Here is an 18037-nt window from a genome sequence, read left to right as displayed (position 1 = left end):
AAGACATTCGCTCTAAAGATGACATTTACGCCATTCACCTCCTCGAGACAGGGACCAAGAGAGTCCCGGTCAACGGCGTGTTGAGATACGCCACGCCACTCCTGCGGCGAGAAGGAATGCCTACTTTCCAGAGAGTGTATACCGCGCTGAGATTGAGAAGCTCATCACAGCGGGACACGTCACAAAGATGGACATTAAAGAGGCTGACCAGACCACTGAATCGTGGTACGTGCCCCACCACAAGGTCCATCACAACGGTAAAGACCGCATAGTATTTAACTGCAGCTACCAGATCGGATCCCAAAATCTGAATAAAGAGTTACTGCCCGGTCCCACACTCGGCCCCTCCCTACTCGGCGTTCTACTCCGCTTCCGCCAGGAAAAGGTGGCCATCAGCGGGGACATTAAAGGAATGTTCCTGCAGGTGAGATTAGTAGAGGCGGACAAGCCCCTGTTACGGTTCCTATGGAGAGAGAAGCCAGGAGATGAGCACCCAGCCATCTACCAATGGGAAGTCCTCCCCTTCGGAACGACGTGCAGCCCCTGCTGTGCGACATTTGCACTACAGAAACATGTAGCAGAGGACCCAGCAGCGGACGAAGAGATCTACACAGCATTTGTCCTCGCCCGCTCGAGAATAGCCCCACGCAAGCAACAATCTATCCCACGTCTAGAGCTCTGCGCAGCCCTAGCCGGAGCGCACCTAGCCACGCTCATCCAACGTGAGCTCACCATACCGGTGTCTAGAACAATCCTGTGGTCAGATTCCACGACGGTACTCGCCTGGATCAAATCGGACTCATGCAAGTACAAAGTCTTCGTGGGAGTCAGAGTCACCGAGATTCAAGACTTAACCGAAGAGTTAACCGGAGAAACAGAGTGGCGCTACGTTGATACAAAACAGAACCCAGCTGACGTCATCACCCGGGGGATGCCCCTGGATGACCTCACCCGTCGCAATGTCTACAGTGACGGCCCCGCATTCCTAAGACTCCCGGAAGGACAGTGGCCCATGCCTATCCCGAGGGAAGCAAGTCCAGAGGAGGTGGAAAATAAGAAGTCTGTGTTCTGTGGATTGAGCACCGTAGCCTCCACCGACCCTAACATAGACGATTGCACGTCCATAGAGAGTGCACAACAAAGAACATTCCTGCGGTACCACCCGGAGTGCAAGTCCCCCGCTGATATGTCAGCAGCTAACTACGAGGAAGCAGAATTGCTTCTACTGCAGCGAGCCCAGAGAGACTCGTTCCCCGATGAATTGGCCTGTCTACAGGGAGGAAAGCCCGTCCCATCCGACAGCAGATTAATTCACCTGGCCCCCGAGAGCGACGCTCATACCCTCATCAGAGTGGGTGGTCGCCTACGCAGAGCCCCCAATCTACCGGATGACATTAAATACCCGATCGTATTGAACAGCCGACACAAGGTCACAGAGCTGATTATAAAGAAATACGATGAGGATGTACATCACGCAGGAGCAGAAAGAGTCTTCGCGGAAATCAGACGTCGTTACTGGATCCTACAAGGAAGAGAGGCGGTACGACGCTTCCAGCGAACATGTCTAGACTGCCGCAAGTGGCGCGCGCAGCCCAGCATACCAAGGATGGCTGACCTTCCTCCATGTCGCCTCCGAATCGGTGACAAGCCATTCCACTCAACGGGTATGGACTGCTTTGGCCCGCTGCACATAAAGAAAGGAAGAGGAACCGAGAAGCGGTGGGGTATTGTATTCAAATGCATGACCACCAGAGCGATACACATCGAGCTTCTCCCGACCATGAGCACAGACTCATTCCTTATGGCCTTCCGAAGATTCACATCACGGAAAGGAAGACCGTCTACCCTATTGTCCGATCATGGGACAAACTTCAAAGGCGGCGAAAGAGAGCTGAGAGAGAGCTTCCAAGCTATGGGCCCAGAACTTAAGACCCACCTCGCTCCAGCACAGGTTGATTTCCAATTCAATCCCCCAAACGCACCCCACTTCGGTGGCACTTGGGAACGAGAAGTGCGCTCCATAAAGACAGCCCTGTACGCAGTACTTGGGGCCCAGACTGTGGCGGAAGAAGTCCTAATGACAGTCCTCACGGAGATTGAGGGAGTACTTAACTCGAAGCCCCTCGGATATGTCTCCAGTGATGTGGCGGATATCGACCCAGTTACCCCCAACACACTCCTGATGGGGCGGCTAGATCCTGCATTACCCCAGACAATGTACCGGCCTGAAGAAGCGAACGGCCGACGGATGTGGAGGTACAGCCAAGTATTAGCCGACAAGTTTTGGAACAGTTTCCTACTGCACTACCTACCGTCTCTACAGACCCGCCAGAAGTGGGTAAAGGAGAGAGACAATTTGACAGAAGGAACAGTCGTCATGATTATTGATCAATCACTGCCCAGAGCTATGTGGCCGGCCGGCCGCGTAAGCAAAGTGATCACCGGTGCCGACGGCAAGGTCCGAGCAGCTGAAGTGCTCGTCCAGGGTCGCACTTACACCCGTCCCGTGGCGAGGCTCATAGAACTGCCTCGACTCCCAGACACAATCGATGATGACCATGACCCTACAACCCTATGACTTTGTGAAGTTGACTGACCCCTACAGCAAACCCTTATGTGTAAATAGACAACGCGATTAATCTGTCTCTGTTTAACTGATTAGGTCTGGGACCTATTCAGGGGGTGGCTGTTGTGAAGGGCCAGATTAAACCGAATATATATATTTATTTATATATATATATTTAATTGTATTTGTATATTCTCTAATATTCCCTGATATCCCTTGTATATTCCTTGTACAATATGCATTGAATATCCATTCTAGCCTACTGAACATCCCATAATAGTCTCCATTCTACTATTGGTCGAGACCTTGGTGCCAGGCTGCCATACCCCTCAGACCCAGTTCAAACGTACCGCTCCACATGTACGAACAAGTCCTAGTTCCGCGTAGGAATCTGGCTACCGCACCACTAATGGGACTATTTGTTCATAGTGCGTATATATACTGCGCTACTAAAGTAGGATTTTCTTTTCAGTCCAGTTTCTTACCCTCCAATAGAGTCACAGACGTAAAGCCTCCCCGCGACGCCACGTGTGGGAGTAAGGCCAAGTTCGCCTACCATCGGTATTGAGACATTGTGTGTATTAATATTTGAATAGTCATATTTGGCACTATATCGTCGAGTTGGACGTAGTCTATTAAGCTAATAATAGTCTGTTAATATATAGTGCTTCGTGCGGTGAGAATACTACCGTAGTCAGTACCCCATCGTTTCGGGCAGAGAACTGGCTGCTTACCCAGGGTGGTTGACCCCATGTGAAGCTGCACCCGAGGAGCCCCAGAGCCGACGAGCGAGTGGACCTGTATACCGGATTATTCTACCGACGACAGCCCGCCTTCCCAGGCACGGATTATGCTTTGTATACTTTGATTATTCCATGGATAAAGACCCCCGACACTGGCGTGTGTTGGAACCCCCCCCCCTGGAGAGGACGCAAGGTGAGGAGACGCTCTGCAAGACGAGGTCGCTTCACGTCTCTCCCCCGTGGACCGGAGAGAGCCGGCCCACAAAGAGTCCACCTGCTTTCATCTGTGGTCCAAGGATCGCCGGCGCATTGAACGGCACTACAGTGGGTTCACCTGGGATACCCTTGGCCGGACGAGGCAGCCGGATTCTACCCCCCCCCCCCCCTCCTACTCCTGTCGGCTTACAAGCGACCGGATTAACCCCCTCTAGTGTATCTAGTATATAATCATTAAAGTATCATTGCTGTTATTCCTTAACTATTCCAGGTCGTATATTTACCACCTGCGCCTTCAGAGATTGGACATTCTCTATTGATATACCGACGAATACTCTTTGCCATAAAAGTGCATACTATTTCAATTCATAAATGTAATTAAGTGATTAAGTGCTTGTTCTACACACCATCGCTGTGTAGAAATAAAGACCTGTTTCGACTTCGTACATTTGTGTTGGATCCGTTTCATCTACGTGAGAGTGTTTATGATAATATATTTATGCCGTGTACTGGGTGGCCGAATATTAAGTACAAAGGTAGTGGTAGTAAGTATCATATCTAGTAATACAGTCAGGGAATTGTACCCCTCAGTTACAATCACAGTGTCTTACTTTACCGGACATAAACCAAGCATTTTGTTTTGATTGATTGATTGATTGATTGAAAATGTTATTAACAGATTGCAGAATGGGTACAATACAGTACAGCTCAATACACACAATTGTTAAGGGGATGCAGACCAGAGAAAGACTTTCGTCTTGTTTACATCAGGGTCCCCCATTTTCAATTCATCATAACATATGACATACATGACATACAGATAGACAGTATTGCTACATCTATACATTTATGGCAAACCAGATTTACAAATACAGTACTGTTTGTGATACAAAAAGAGTCTAAAAAAGAGAGTATATACATTGTAACGATCGCATTTTCGGGGTAAGACTACCCCCCCCCCTTGATTATCTTGTGAAGGCACATGTGTACATGGTATATACCTTTGATTTGGGAGTATTTGGGGGTTCAGGGGATCAACCAGAATGATTTGGGCTTATTGCATATAACGCGTTTTATCTCGCGATCTATGGAAAAAGACTGGACTATTTTGGAAATGGGCGATGTTTAGCAAATTCTTTTTTACATGTTGGACTAGAAATAGTGTCTGTCAAATGAGCCATACTATTGTCTCCATAGCTATAATATACAATAGCTCCGCAAAGATTGTGAAATATCGTGAAAATGGTCAAGAAAAGCTGGCGCTAGACAGTGAAGGATGGGGGAAGCGTGTGGCGCTTGCAGGTCTTGGGATATTTCAATGTTTTGGCTAATTTAGATTTAAATTGTATAATTCCCATTTTTCCCTGCATAATGTACAACACAAAACACAAAATCGGATTGAGAAAATGTGTTATTTTTAGTATGAACCAATGCAAACATATCAAATCAAGGATATAAAACAGTGGAAATGCACCCTCAGGTAGCATATTTACATAAACAAAAGAGAACAGATCAGAATTCAATTTACAAAGCATTATTTTCTCCATACACAGGTAATAAACACAGACGAAATTTTGATTCTCAACTGGAAATGATCACCAGCATGCTTTTTTTTTTTTACAAAAAGTCAGTAAAGGTAATTTCTTCTACAAAAAAAAAGTAAAAAAAAAAGTTTTACAGTAAAAAAGTAAAAAATAACTAAATAATTAAATTGTGGGATATTCAATATACATATATACAGTACACATATGACTAGAGTGCAGTCATATAGAGTGCAGGATGCCTGAGGCGTATCCAAAGAAAATATTGCACCTGTCAAACTGTAACGCCTTTTGACAGGTGTTACCTGTGTATACGTGGCATGGGGGTCTAGCTGCGGTCCTGGGGGTCTGCACGGCATGAACCTGAGGGGCTGGATCAGGATCACTGTCGGTCTTCCAGGGCGTCTGATCTCCTGCCTGATCTCCTGCCTGGGCTGGACGTCTTGGCCTGGCCTGCGTTGTCCTGCGTCGGACTGGAGCAGGCTGCTCATCATGTCTGCACATAAATGGCACACACATTGTACATATAAAACACTGCTCATACAACACACACACACTGTATATACACTCAATATTCCATTCTGTATATATTGCGTACAAAGTCTGCAAACCTAGTAATAATAAAAAAGCAATAAACATCCATAATAAGTCTCTCACCTGTCTGGGTCATTTCTTGACCTGGATCTGGCTTTGGCACGCCCTGCCCCCTAGATGTCCCAGGCAAATCATTGCTGTAGACAATGACATGTAAAAATACATTATTTTCAACTTTTATGAACAGAGTAATAACTAAAACAAAAGCACTAATAATAATAATAATAATAATAATAATAATAATAATAATAATAATAATAATAATAATAATAATAATAATAATAATAATAATAATAATAATAATAATAAGTCTCACCTGTCTTGGTTAGCCCTCCTTCCATGTCTCACTGAACTGGTTGAAGGCAGGGCTTCTGCTCCTTCTGCTCCTTGCTCCTCCTCACTGTAGACATTCAACATTCAACAAGGACTCTCTTGATGCACACTTATCATGTACACTTATCCTGTACATGTGCATTCATCATGTGCACTTATCATGTGAAAGCCTTTCTTTGCCTTTCCCAACAAGTCTGACTAAAACAAAAGCAATCAAAGTCCAAAATAAGTGTCTTTACCTTTCATTGTTGTCATCAGTGGACCTTTCGTTGTAGTCACCATCACCAACCAAAGATGGATCGTCAACGTTAGCATAGGATAGCTCAAACTACTACTACTAAAACGTCTACTAATACTACTACTACTGCTACTACAACTACTATTACTGCTACTACTACTACTACCACTACTACTACTGCTACTACTACTGTTATAAAAGTCGAACTACTAACTACTAACTGTCCGACGAATTTCTCGCTCATGTGTAGGCTTGTTCTACTCTTTTTTTCTGGCAGTAACTTCCGCCTCCTTCGTCACTTCCTCCCAATCTGTTCCGTTTCATTCTAGCACAAAAAATGGCCAAGATATTGATAAAAATGTAATGCATGTAAAATTAAATCTGGCACATTTTAAGTGTGCGTAAAAGTTTATTTAGCATCGAATTGAAATGATCCTGGTTGAGTCATTTATTGGTTTATCAACACAAAATAAAAAGTAGCGTGTAGTTTCAAGGCCACGTCATAATGCCACGCAGAATAAAACCCGGAAATGGACTACGTTTTCGGTACAGAGCGTCACAAACTGATGACGTCACTTCATCACGGCGCCGTGAGCCGCGACCGGGAACCGTTGTAAAATTATGACACCACATCAAAATGTAAATCTCCAACAGACCTGTAATTATATTCCATCCATATAGGCAATGTGCATAACAATAGTTTTAATAAACCTTTTCCTCTCATAATTATAGAAGAGAGCTATGCAGGAATGCTGCCGTCTTTATGAGATGCTTGCTTGCCATACCAGGACACATTCAGCCTTGACGTTTAACACTCAATGTTCGGCAAACAACAACAACAGACTGACCCTTCTGATTGGCTCTGACCCTGAAATATCAGTCAACCTACCATAAATAACAAGCTGTGCTGCCAACTGCCAATGGCTATGAAAGCGGTAACTCGGCATGGGGATGAGAGTCGGTGTTAATTTCGTCAGCTATTTTGAATTTTAGTTTTCGTCTTAGTCATGTCTCAAATGCTCTTTTTCGTTTTTTCATCATATTTAGTCACCTTTATCTATTTTTCCTTTAGTCAAGTTTTAGTCAACTACAGGTCTGAGCATTTTCGTTTTAGGATTTTTTGTTTAGTCTCGCCACTCAGTTACAGCATCATAAATTAAAGTTGGCTGGTTAGTGCTAGCTGGTTAGACTTATGTAAGCTATTTAATGTGTTGTATTTAGAGCTGGGCCGTTAACGGCGTTAACGTGCTGCGTTAACGCTATACTAGTATCGCGCGATAATATAATTAACGCATTCATCTAATTTTTTTTTTTTTTTTTTTTTTTTACATTTTTTTTTTTCCTTTATTTACCCAGGGTAGGTTCGCTGAGCACAGATGCTCTTTTTCAGGAACGCCCTGCTTCACATTGACACAGTTCCATTCACACCTGGGAGCTGCCAAGTACAACCACAGTTGACACCATTGGCCACTGAGCAACTCCACTGGAGCAGTTGATTCAAGCCATGTCACATAGTTCAAGTTTGAAATGCTTCTTTCTGTTTTGCTCCTGAGAGTGCTAGATACTGTACTGTACTGGTAATATTATTTATTTGTGTTAACTTCTGAATAAAACAACTTATTAAACACAAGTACATCTTATTGAACATTATTTTGATATTTCATTACCAATTATCATAGCAAAACAGCTTTTTCAAACAGTCTGTAATGCATTTTGGAAACGGGAGATAGGCTCATGGTGTAATGGGCCACCTGGCCTGAGAAACATAAGGAGGAAAGAAAAAGTAAGGACTTACTTCTGGTCATTATTTGGGTAGAACACACATATTTTGAATGCCTTCGGCAGGTTTTTTTTTATTTTTTTTGAGCCATTTTAATCTAGATTAATCTAGATTAAATCCAGGATTGCAGATAGATTAATCTAGATTAAAAAAATGTATCTATGCCCACCTCTAGTTCTATTGTGGTGGATCAACATAATGTAGACATCCCTCATGCAGTAATGTAGGGAAGAAAGAGGAGTTTCCTTTTCTGTATGGTGCTATATTTCTATATTAAGATACCATGTGCCAATGGTGGCACTCGTGCCTAAGGTCGCTGACCCCTGCCTGCTATAGACTGTATGGATCACTGCCCATATACTATACGTTAAGTCCTCCCTCAGTTTGTTAGATGTTTCTGTAATCAGCCAGTATCACCTTTAGCATCTGTGTTCGTGAAGTTTCTGCGTTGTGTTTATTTCTCTCTCTAAAGTCGACCTTCTCATACTGGCTGTACATCTTTGTCATCCCCCTGAGTGCAATCCGTAATCATAAGAATTCGACACGGGCAGACGTGGTACCTTTCTTGGAAAAACGTTGTTTATTCCATAAACAAAGCCTCGTAATCAGATGTAACCCTGTTCTGAAATGGTAAATGGCTGCTTTTTTATGTAGCGCTTTTATCCAAAGCGCTTTACAATTTGTTACTCACATTTTTACCCATTCACTCACACATTCACACACCGACGGTGGAGGCAACCATGCAAGGTGCCAACCTTCTCATCGGGAGCAATTAGGGGTTAAGTGTCTTGCTCAAGGACACATCGACACGCTGCCCGGGAGGAGTGGGAATCGAACCGGGAACCTCCGGAGCCACTGTCGCCCCTTGTCCTTGTTCAGTCTTAATTCATTATTCTAACGATCTCTCTCCTGTCAGCCCGCTCGGTGGTCGTGCGGTCTAGCTGTCCAAAGGCCTTCCCTGTCAGCCGAAGCTAGTGATGTCGTGGCCCTCCAGTCCTCCCCTCCCCGCCTCGTGTCTGAATCTAACTTACACGGCAAGAAACTCACAGCTGTAAACGATAGTCCTTAGCAACGGCTGACCGCCCCTAGCAACCGCTACTTCTCCTGACCTACGACCCAGATTTCTCGGTCTCTCTATCTCCCTTCCCTGTGACAACGGCGATGTTGATATTAAAACACCTCTCAGCCTCTCACCCCACTCAAACACACTCCTCTGCTGTGGTGATAATGACCTCGGCAGCTGATAAAGGCCCTTTGTCTGCACAGTCTGGAGACACACATACACGACTGATACTGTCCTCTTAAAACTAATATCTATCAGAGCCGATAGTGGACCAATGTTACAGAATCGGTACTCGAGAACAAAGAGGCAACGGTCCAAGAGTCATCATTGTTACTCTGCGCAAGACGGTAATAAGAGATGACATCATCAGAGTTGCACGCAACCAAAGGGGGAAACTGAAATATGGTGAAAATTCAATATTTATCTACGAAGATCTATGCAAAGAGGCCATCGCTCAGCGTTTCCCCTACAAGGAGGTGATGCAGAAATTGTTCAAGAGTGGCTTCAGGCCAAGGCTAACATACCCGGCACTATTATCGATCGTGGGAAAAGACGGCCGGAGGGAAGGAATACGCACGCCTAAAGACGCCGAGGAATACTTGAATCTACATGGAGCAGGTCCCCCAGGGCAGAACGCAACACTGTCTCGCACCAGATAAGCCTATTCATCTCTCTCTTTCTCTTTGTATTTCAGTAATTTTATTAGAATGACTTTACCACGACTCAACAAAAGTAGCAGATGATATGCATGCCGGCAACACCAAGGCACAAGGTGTATAATATGGTTCGTAATGCATTATATTTACAGACTTCTGGTCTCCGTGGAGACAAGAATCTATCATTGACACTGTGAACAATCTGGAATATTCTGGGCTCATCGCTCGACTGCTCTGGAACACAAAGGAATATCCCGAAAATACTAGTAGTCATGAACCCTGGGTAGGAAGATCATTCTGGAACATAACAGCAGTCTGTTCGTATATACTAGGGTATTCTACAACCTTCTAGAATATAATGCACCATTACAACGAAGGCCTGCAACTTTAACATTAACATCCGGTGTGTATAAGCATATGATCAATTGACTGAAGTTTAATCAGGCCTTAATAAGGCTTTAAAAAAAATCAGCCACATCTAAATGTATGAGCACAACAAGGTTATTCTAATATTTTAAATAATCACTCCACTGATTTAGAGATTGGCACAATGTAGCTCTAAAAGTCTCTGTTTTTCTCTTTTATCTCTGTATTCAATTTTATTTTAGTGGTTTCTCCACGTTGAGTTTTATTTTAGCTCTCACTCCCTTTTTTTATCTTACATTGTTCTTTTCTATTTTTCTTCATTTTAAGGTGTTAGTGTTTGTCTCCAATCTTTTCCTTTTTCTGATGTTTCCTACATAAGTTAGTAGAAGGTTCAAATGAATATATCAATGAAGGTATTCTTTTTTTCATTTTTCATAATATTTTAGTACATTAAGGGAAGGTGCAAGACCAAAAGCGACATTCTATTTAATTATAATGAAAATGTTAGATCCTATGGCAATTAGCATAGGAAGAGTAGGATTACAAAGCTCAGTTTGGGCAATCCGGTGGCCTAAGGGAGGGAGTCATACGCGGAGGATGTGTCTATGGAACACAGGCCTGTACGACTCTCTGGGAGAGGGGGAAAAAGGGGATTTTTATTTGTATATATATATGTTTTTAAGCTCGGCTCTCAACGGGACCTCAATAATTGGATGTACATCTATTGTAGCTTCGCACTCCAGAAGCATTACCAAAAACTACACAACAACATGCATAGATTATGGCTAGTTTGAATATAATGATATGGAACACTGGTGGGATAAATAAACAACACAAACGCAAAAGCGTGCTCACACTGATGAAAAAAGAACATGTGGACGTGGCTCTACTAAGCGAAACGCACATTTTAGAGAAAGACATAGATACGTTAGCGGACAACACATATCATAATATTAGTCACTCTTCTTTTGGTACGAGAACTCGAGGGGTAGCCATAGTCGTTAGACGTAAGTTAAATATTGAATTAAAGGGAGTATGGTCTGATGCAGATGGTCGTATAACTATAGCTATGATTGTACACAATAACAGGAAAATAGCGTTGGCAGCGGTATATGCCCCAAATTTGTACGAAGAGGGTTTCTTCTCTACACTAACCAATGCAATGTTAGACCTTCCCGATTACTCATTTATAATAGGTGCGGATTTTAATGCCATTTGGAATCCAAGGATGGACAAATCTTACCTCGCCTTTTCCAGCGAACAAAAGAATTCATCTAAAGCATTAAAGGATTGGTCGAAGATTACAGGTGTAAATGACTTATGGCGATCACTTAATCCCACGACCCGAAAGTACTCTTGTCGATCTGCGAGACATAACACATTATCCAGAATAGATTATGTCTTTGCATCCCCGAGACTATTTGATAAATATGAAGTGGAAATGATACCCAATGCACTATCAGATCACTGTTATTTACTACTAAAAGTAACATTTGGTATACTATCTTCCCGAGCCCCAAGATGGCGATTTAAATCGATGCTGCTTAATAACAAGGAATTCATTACACAACTCAAAGAAGCTCTTATAGTATTCTACGGGAGAATGCAAACTCGGTGCAAGACCCCAGAATAATATGGATGTCGGTAAAGGGAATGATCAAGGATTTCACTGATAGCTTTTCCTGCAAAATGCGCAAGAATCAATGCACAAAACTGTCTGAACTGGAAACGCTTTACTCAACGTTATTTAATTCTTTAAAATACAACAACTCAACTCGACTAGAAAATCAAGTTAACGTACTAAAAAAAGAGATCAAGGCCATATACAGACAACAATCGGAAATACAAATACGCAGCACAAAACAGCAGTACTCCCAAGGTTCTAAACCTAGTCACCTATTAGCCATGCGATTAAGAATTAATGCAAAATTTGCAGATATAACTACCATTAGAGCACAACAAGTACTTGAAACAGACCCTGAAAAAATAAACGATACATTCAAAGAATTTTCCTCCGACTTATATAAATCAGAAACGACCTTCGATCAAGACAAAATGGACACATATCTTAATCAAATTATTCTCCCTAAACTTTCAGAGGATGACGCTAAACAGTTAGAAACACCGATCACACTAGAGGAAATCAAGAAGGCCATATCCGAAATGCAAAGTGGTAAGGCTCCTGGAAGAGACGGTATCCCACCAGAAATGTACCTTTCTTGTTGGGACATAATTGGACCCTTATTACTAAATATGATCTTATACTCAGTCAAGGAGGGGAACTTCCATAAAAACGACAATATTGCACTCATAACAGTCCTTCTCAAAAAAGACAAAGACCCCACCGAGTGCGGTAGTTACAGACCCTTAAGCCTCCTCGGAACCGATATCAAACTGTACTCTAAGGTATTAGCCATCAGATTACAAAAGCATATGATGTCTTTAGTTCATCCGGACAAAACTGGCTTCATAAGAGGCCGTCTGATCACTGATAACATAAGACGAATACTGCACGTACTAGATGCCGACAAGGACGACACCATACCTAAGGCGATGCTGTCCCTGGATGCAATGAAAGCTTTTGACAGGCTGGAATGGTCGTATCTATGGGCAGTATTAGAAAGGATGGGGTTAGGAAAAGGATTCATTGATATGATTAAAGTATTATACAAAGACCCATCGGCCATGATTACAACAGGTACAATCATCTCCAAAATCTTTCCGGTATCACGCTCAGCCAGACAGGGTTGCCCTCTTAGTCCCGGACTATTCGATCTATCATTAGAGCCTTTAGCACAATATATAAGACAATCCCAATCCATAGAACCAATCGTAATCAAGGGCACACAACATAAAATTAGTTTATATGCGGACGACGTAATACTGTTCATGCAAAACCCCAACACCACATTGCCTCATCTGCTCAAGTTGATTGAGAACTTTGGTGATTTATCGGGATTTAAGATAAATTGGCCGAAGTCGGCTTTCCTTCCACTTAACACCCCTGCAAAAAAAGATATAACCCTCCCAGGAGAGATACCTTTGGTAAAACATTTTAGATGCTTGGGTGTGGAAATATTTCCCACCATATAAGACAAACGGTGAAGCACAATTACACAAAAATCCAAAACAAAATCAAAGACGACCTTGATAGGTGGGCAAAACTTAAAAACTCAGTACAGGCACAGATATCAATAGTTAAGATGGACGTACTACCTAGAATCAACTTCTTCAGTTCAATGCTACCGTTACCCCCTCCAGAGGGTTACTGGAAAAGATTACACTCCTCCACATACAAATTTATTTGGAATAACAAACCACCACGTATAAAAAGATCCACCGCACAGAGAAATAAAGCAGACAGTGGCATGGCATTTCCAGATTTTTTCCATTATTTTAAGACGTACACATTAAGACCATTGACAACATGGTTTGATCCCCAAGCATTAGTATCCTGGAGAAAATTAGAAGAAAACATAGTAGCCCCACATAGACTGAAGGACATAGCATACACTAAACTACCAATCAAGCACTGTGAACGGAAATGTGGCCCCATAATTACTCATGCGATCCGGATATGGCGTGAAACACAAAAAAAATATCCTAACCCACATAAATGGCACAATCATACTCCCTTATTCAACAACAATGCACTCTTAATTGAAAAACAACCTATAAGATTCCCTATATGGGAAGAGCAAGGCATACACTCATTAGGGGATGTTTTTAACAAACAGGGTTTTTGTAGTTATGGAGAAATATGCAAATTTTTTTATCTCACCAGGTCCACATGGCTTTTTTACATACAGTTACGGCTATGTTTGAAGTCTCACGGTGTTCCATTAGACATACCAATTGAACACCACAGATACCACAAATTCTTCTATGAAAGAGAGACATCGAGAGGTTTTGTTTCAGATTTTTATCATCAATTACTAACGTCCTCGTATGAAACCCTCCAACTAGACTCTGTCTGGAGGAGGGATATACCAGACCTGGAAAGTGACTTTGATTGGCAAGGAGCCTGGGCAAATGTCCGACTTACATCAAGGAACCCGGACCATCAACAAATCAATCTTAACTATATTCACAGGACATACTTGACTCCTATAAGACTGAACAGAATGGGTCTTAAACAAGACTCCAAATGCTCCCAATGTACAAATGGGGACGAAGGGACATTTATGCACATGTATTGGGACTGCCCACCAGTTAAGATATTCTGGAAAGATGTGACCCAACAATTATCAAAACTCGTATCTTGGAATATACCTGTACACCCCTCTGTATTACTATTGAATGATGTTTTTGAGTTTGCAGTACATCCACAGCTAAAGAGATTGGTTTTATCGGGTATCACAGTAGCTAAAAAGCTGATAGCATCACGCTGGTTTCAACCGGAAAAAATGTGCCGGAAAGTTTGGTTTCTTACATATCTCGATGTGATTTATCAAGAAATATCTACAGCAAGAATTCTGGGTCTCAATGAATCCAAAATGACAATGTGGTTAGAAGTGGTGGAGAGAATAAAAGCTAGCTTATAATGGTAGTGTCTGGTTAGGAGCGAGGGATAATGGAGGTACTATCCAAAGAGGGGTCCGGGAGGGGGGGGTTCGAGCTGGAGCATATGTGTGTAGGTTTTTACATAACAGGTATTAGGGGTATATCCTGTATAAGACATTGGTATAAATGGTAATTTCGTTGGGGAAAAAAAAACTAATATCTATATAGGTTATAAACCAAATGCAAATCATCGATTTCCTTCACTCAGTTGTCCTTATGCTTGAATGTCCCCCCTCAGGTTTATGCCTCCTGATGACCCTCTAGGGCGGCATGGGCCCACCTTGGACAATTTCCTCAGGAGGGTTCCAAGAATAGCCAAGAAACAGCCGTGTCCCTACGGTGAGACCACCTCTCTATGATGACATATTTGTTTTACGTCTGGTCTTTTGCCCAATGCTATCCTCAAATGGGATATGATAGAAATCACTTTCAAATGACGATGTTGTGGAATATTTTAAATGAGCCAAACAGTGAAACTGTAGAAATTCAGATGAGTCTAATTGTATCAAAAATAGAACATAGTTTATTTCTGTTTCTGTGGCCACAGAAAGAGTATGCTCAGTTTACAATCAGAGAAACAAGTGTACACACAAGTGTCTGACCAGAAAGTGAGAAAGAGCTCTGGTCAGACTTACAATTAAGTACAAAGTTGACATGACGTCAAAAGATGACAAATTAATAACCAATATGACAAGAAAGGTAAACAAAGATGAGAAAAATTTAAACAAAGATGGGTTTAGGGGTTTTGTCGTGTCTCACACAAGACTGGAGACAAGGCCAAATGTCATATCTAAGTAGGGATGTCTGATATTATCGGCCTACCGATATTATCGGTCGATATTGGCATTAAAATGTAATATCGGAAATTATCTGTATCTGTTTAAAAAAAAAATATATATATATATATATTTTTTTTTTAAATGTTTACATTTATTGAACCTTTATTTACCCACGCAAGCAATTTAATTTATTGTGAAAAGTATGCATAATGTTGTGTTTTTGGGTTGGGGAAACCCTGCATATATTGGTATCGGTTGATAAGGTATCGGAAATTAAGAGTTGGACAATATCGGTATATCGGATATCGGTAAAAAAGCCAATATCGAACATCCCTATATCTAAGTCAAGCTATCTCGGGCCTTGGCCGTTGTTTTAAGAACACTGTTAAGACTGTCGCCCTAGTGTCTGAGCTGTATACTAGTTAACTATATTAACTAGTCAAGGCTGTAGTGTACAGAGAATATGTATTTAAACCGAGCTATGGACATGATAATATTTTCCAAGACAACGTCATCAGCTGTTTACGGTGTGAAAGATCAACAGCGCTCCTAAGCTCCATGCATGTGTTGGTCTTCCAGGAAAGAAGTGCACCTACGGCGTCAAATGTAAATTCCATCATCCGGAGCGGAGCGGCCAATCTCACCGCTCGCTGGCCGACGAGCTGCGGGAGAAGGCCCGGCTGTGTTCAGGCTCTGGTCCCGGGCCAGCCCACGGCCTCTCTCTGGAGGACGAGGTGGCCCAGAAACTGACGCTGGACCAGTGGGGCGGCTCCTTGAAGAAAGGCCAAATGAGTGAAAATGTTATCCTGGTCAAAGGGGGTCACCGTTCCAGCAGGAGGGCCCCGTCCCGGAAGCCTAGCCACCGGTCTGACCCGGACTCTGTGCTGCCCGGCTCTCAGGAGCAGCTGGACTCTGGTTTGGGTTCCGTAGAGTGCCAGCCCGATGCCCCCCGGGGCCACGGTGACCACCGCCATAGCGCCGGGCTCAGGAGCTGCAGATCCAGCCCGAGCGTGACGCAGCATTATCACTCCCCTCCGTGGAACACACACACGCCCTGTAGCTGCTGCTCCCGGGCCCCCCCCCCGCCCTCGCCGCCGGGGTCGCACCACAGCCGACCTGCTACTAGCATGGGCCCGGCTAGCACCTGCCACAACCCGGACCCAGTGATGGCCTACTGCCCCCCGTGTCACCCCGGCTACGCCGCGCCGGTGTATCCGGTCAACGTGGCTTACGGCCACTCTGCGGACTTCCAGCGCGTCAAGGTCCAACCCCCCCAGCAGCGGCTGTACTGGTCGGATCCGTACGGGGCCTATCCTCTCTGCGGCACGCCGGGGGAGGGTTCACACTGGGAGCCGCCCCCTCCTCCGGGGACGCCGCCCAGCCCTCGCCGTGCGGAAAGAGAGGGTGTCCGGAAGAAGCTGCTGGCCATCTTTAACACCTGCGTGGTGGACAGGGCCATGGACATGTTTCCTCAGCTGATGGATCCCCAAAGGCTTGCCGCTGAGATCCTCATGTTGCAGAGTCAAGACATGACCCTGAGATAGGCTCGCTCTCTGCGGTCGTCCGGACTTACGTTTTTCATTCAAAAGAGTCTCTGTTCAGAAGGTTGTGTAAAGCCAGTGGTTCCCAAACTGTGGGGGCACACCAAAATATGTCGTTCCCTCATATAGTTCTATGGTTGTTCCACTATATCAGTGTTTCTCAAAGTGGGGGGCGCGCCCCCCAGGGGGGGCGCAGAAGCATGACAGGGGGGGCCTTGATATTTATAAAAAAAATTTTTTTTTTTTTTTTTATTATTATTATTACAGAAAATGTACACTAAAGTGCTATCTGTTGTAGCTGCACTGTTCTCCATGAAAATACCATTTCTCAAAATCTGAAAATCATTATTTAATAAAACACAGAAAAGGATCACCAAGTTACTCTGGATAAAAAAAAACTTTACAGACAACATTGAGACAAAGCTTCCTGACACATCTCCACCCAAACTCTTGGAAGAACTCTTTGAAATCTCATCTGATACCACCTAGAGAGCTAGTTTCAGAGTGTGGTGCTGAGTACCAAGTATCTCATCTCATGGCCCACCAAGTATCTCATGATGCAGCAGTTAAGGTGTTGATACCATTCAGCACCACATACAGTATCTGTGTGAAGCTGGCTTTTCATCCATGACAGCTCTGAAAACAAAATATAGGGCCAATTTGAAAGGTCACGATATTGGTGTTATTTCAATAAATTTAAACATGGCCCATTTCATGACTATTTGGTTGGTGCGAGTTGGGGGGGGGGCCCAAAATATTTTGGTCCGCCAAAGGGGGGCCTGACAGAAAAAGTTTGAGAAGCACTGCACTATATAGTTCTATGGTTGTTCCACTATATAGTAGGGCTGAACGATTAATCGATTTTAAATCGAAAATCGCGATTTGAAATGATGCAATTAGCAAATCGCAAATATATATATATATATTTTTTATTTAACCAGGAAGTCCCATTGAGATACAAGATCTCCTTTGCAAGTTGTTGTTGTTATTGTTGTAGGAACGGTTTGGGAGAGGGAGGTAAGGGGTTTTAGATTGTGTGTTGTGAAGTTTAGACTTCA

General features: G+C 43.4%; 1 protein-coding gene across 1 annotated transcript in view; it reads left to right on the top strand.

The window, feature by feature from the left end:
- The window catches only part of zc3h12ab (zinc finger CCCH-type containing 12Ab), a gene marked incomplete at both ends in the record, with an annotated part of 52307 nt that extends 35325 nt beyond the window's left edge, over positions 1-16982 (top strand). The window contains 2 exons of the mRNA XM_084311870.1: positions 14898-14998; positions 16018-16982. Coding sequence (XP_084167996.1) covers positions 14898-14998; positions 16018-16982 — 1066 coding nt within the window. The remainder of the gene's footprint in view (positions 1-14897; positions 14999-16017) is intronic.
- Positions 16983-18037: the final 1055 nt, after the last annotated feature.

Source organism: Notolepis coatsorum (assembly GCF_963971535.1).
Source record: "Notolepis coatsorum genome assembly, chromosome: 4".
Lineage (NCBI taxonomy): Eukaryota > Metazoa > Chordata > Actinopteri > Aulopiformes > Paralepididae > Notolepis > Notolepis coatsorum.
Note: the sequence above shows the minus strand (reverse complement) of the source record. Positions and strands in the feature narration are given on the sequence as shown.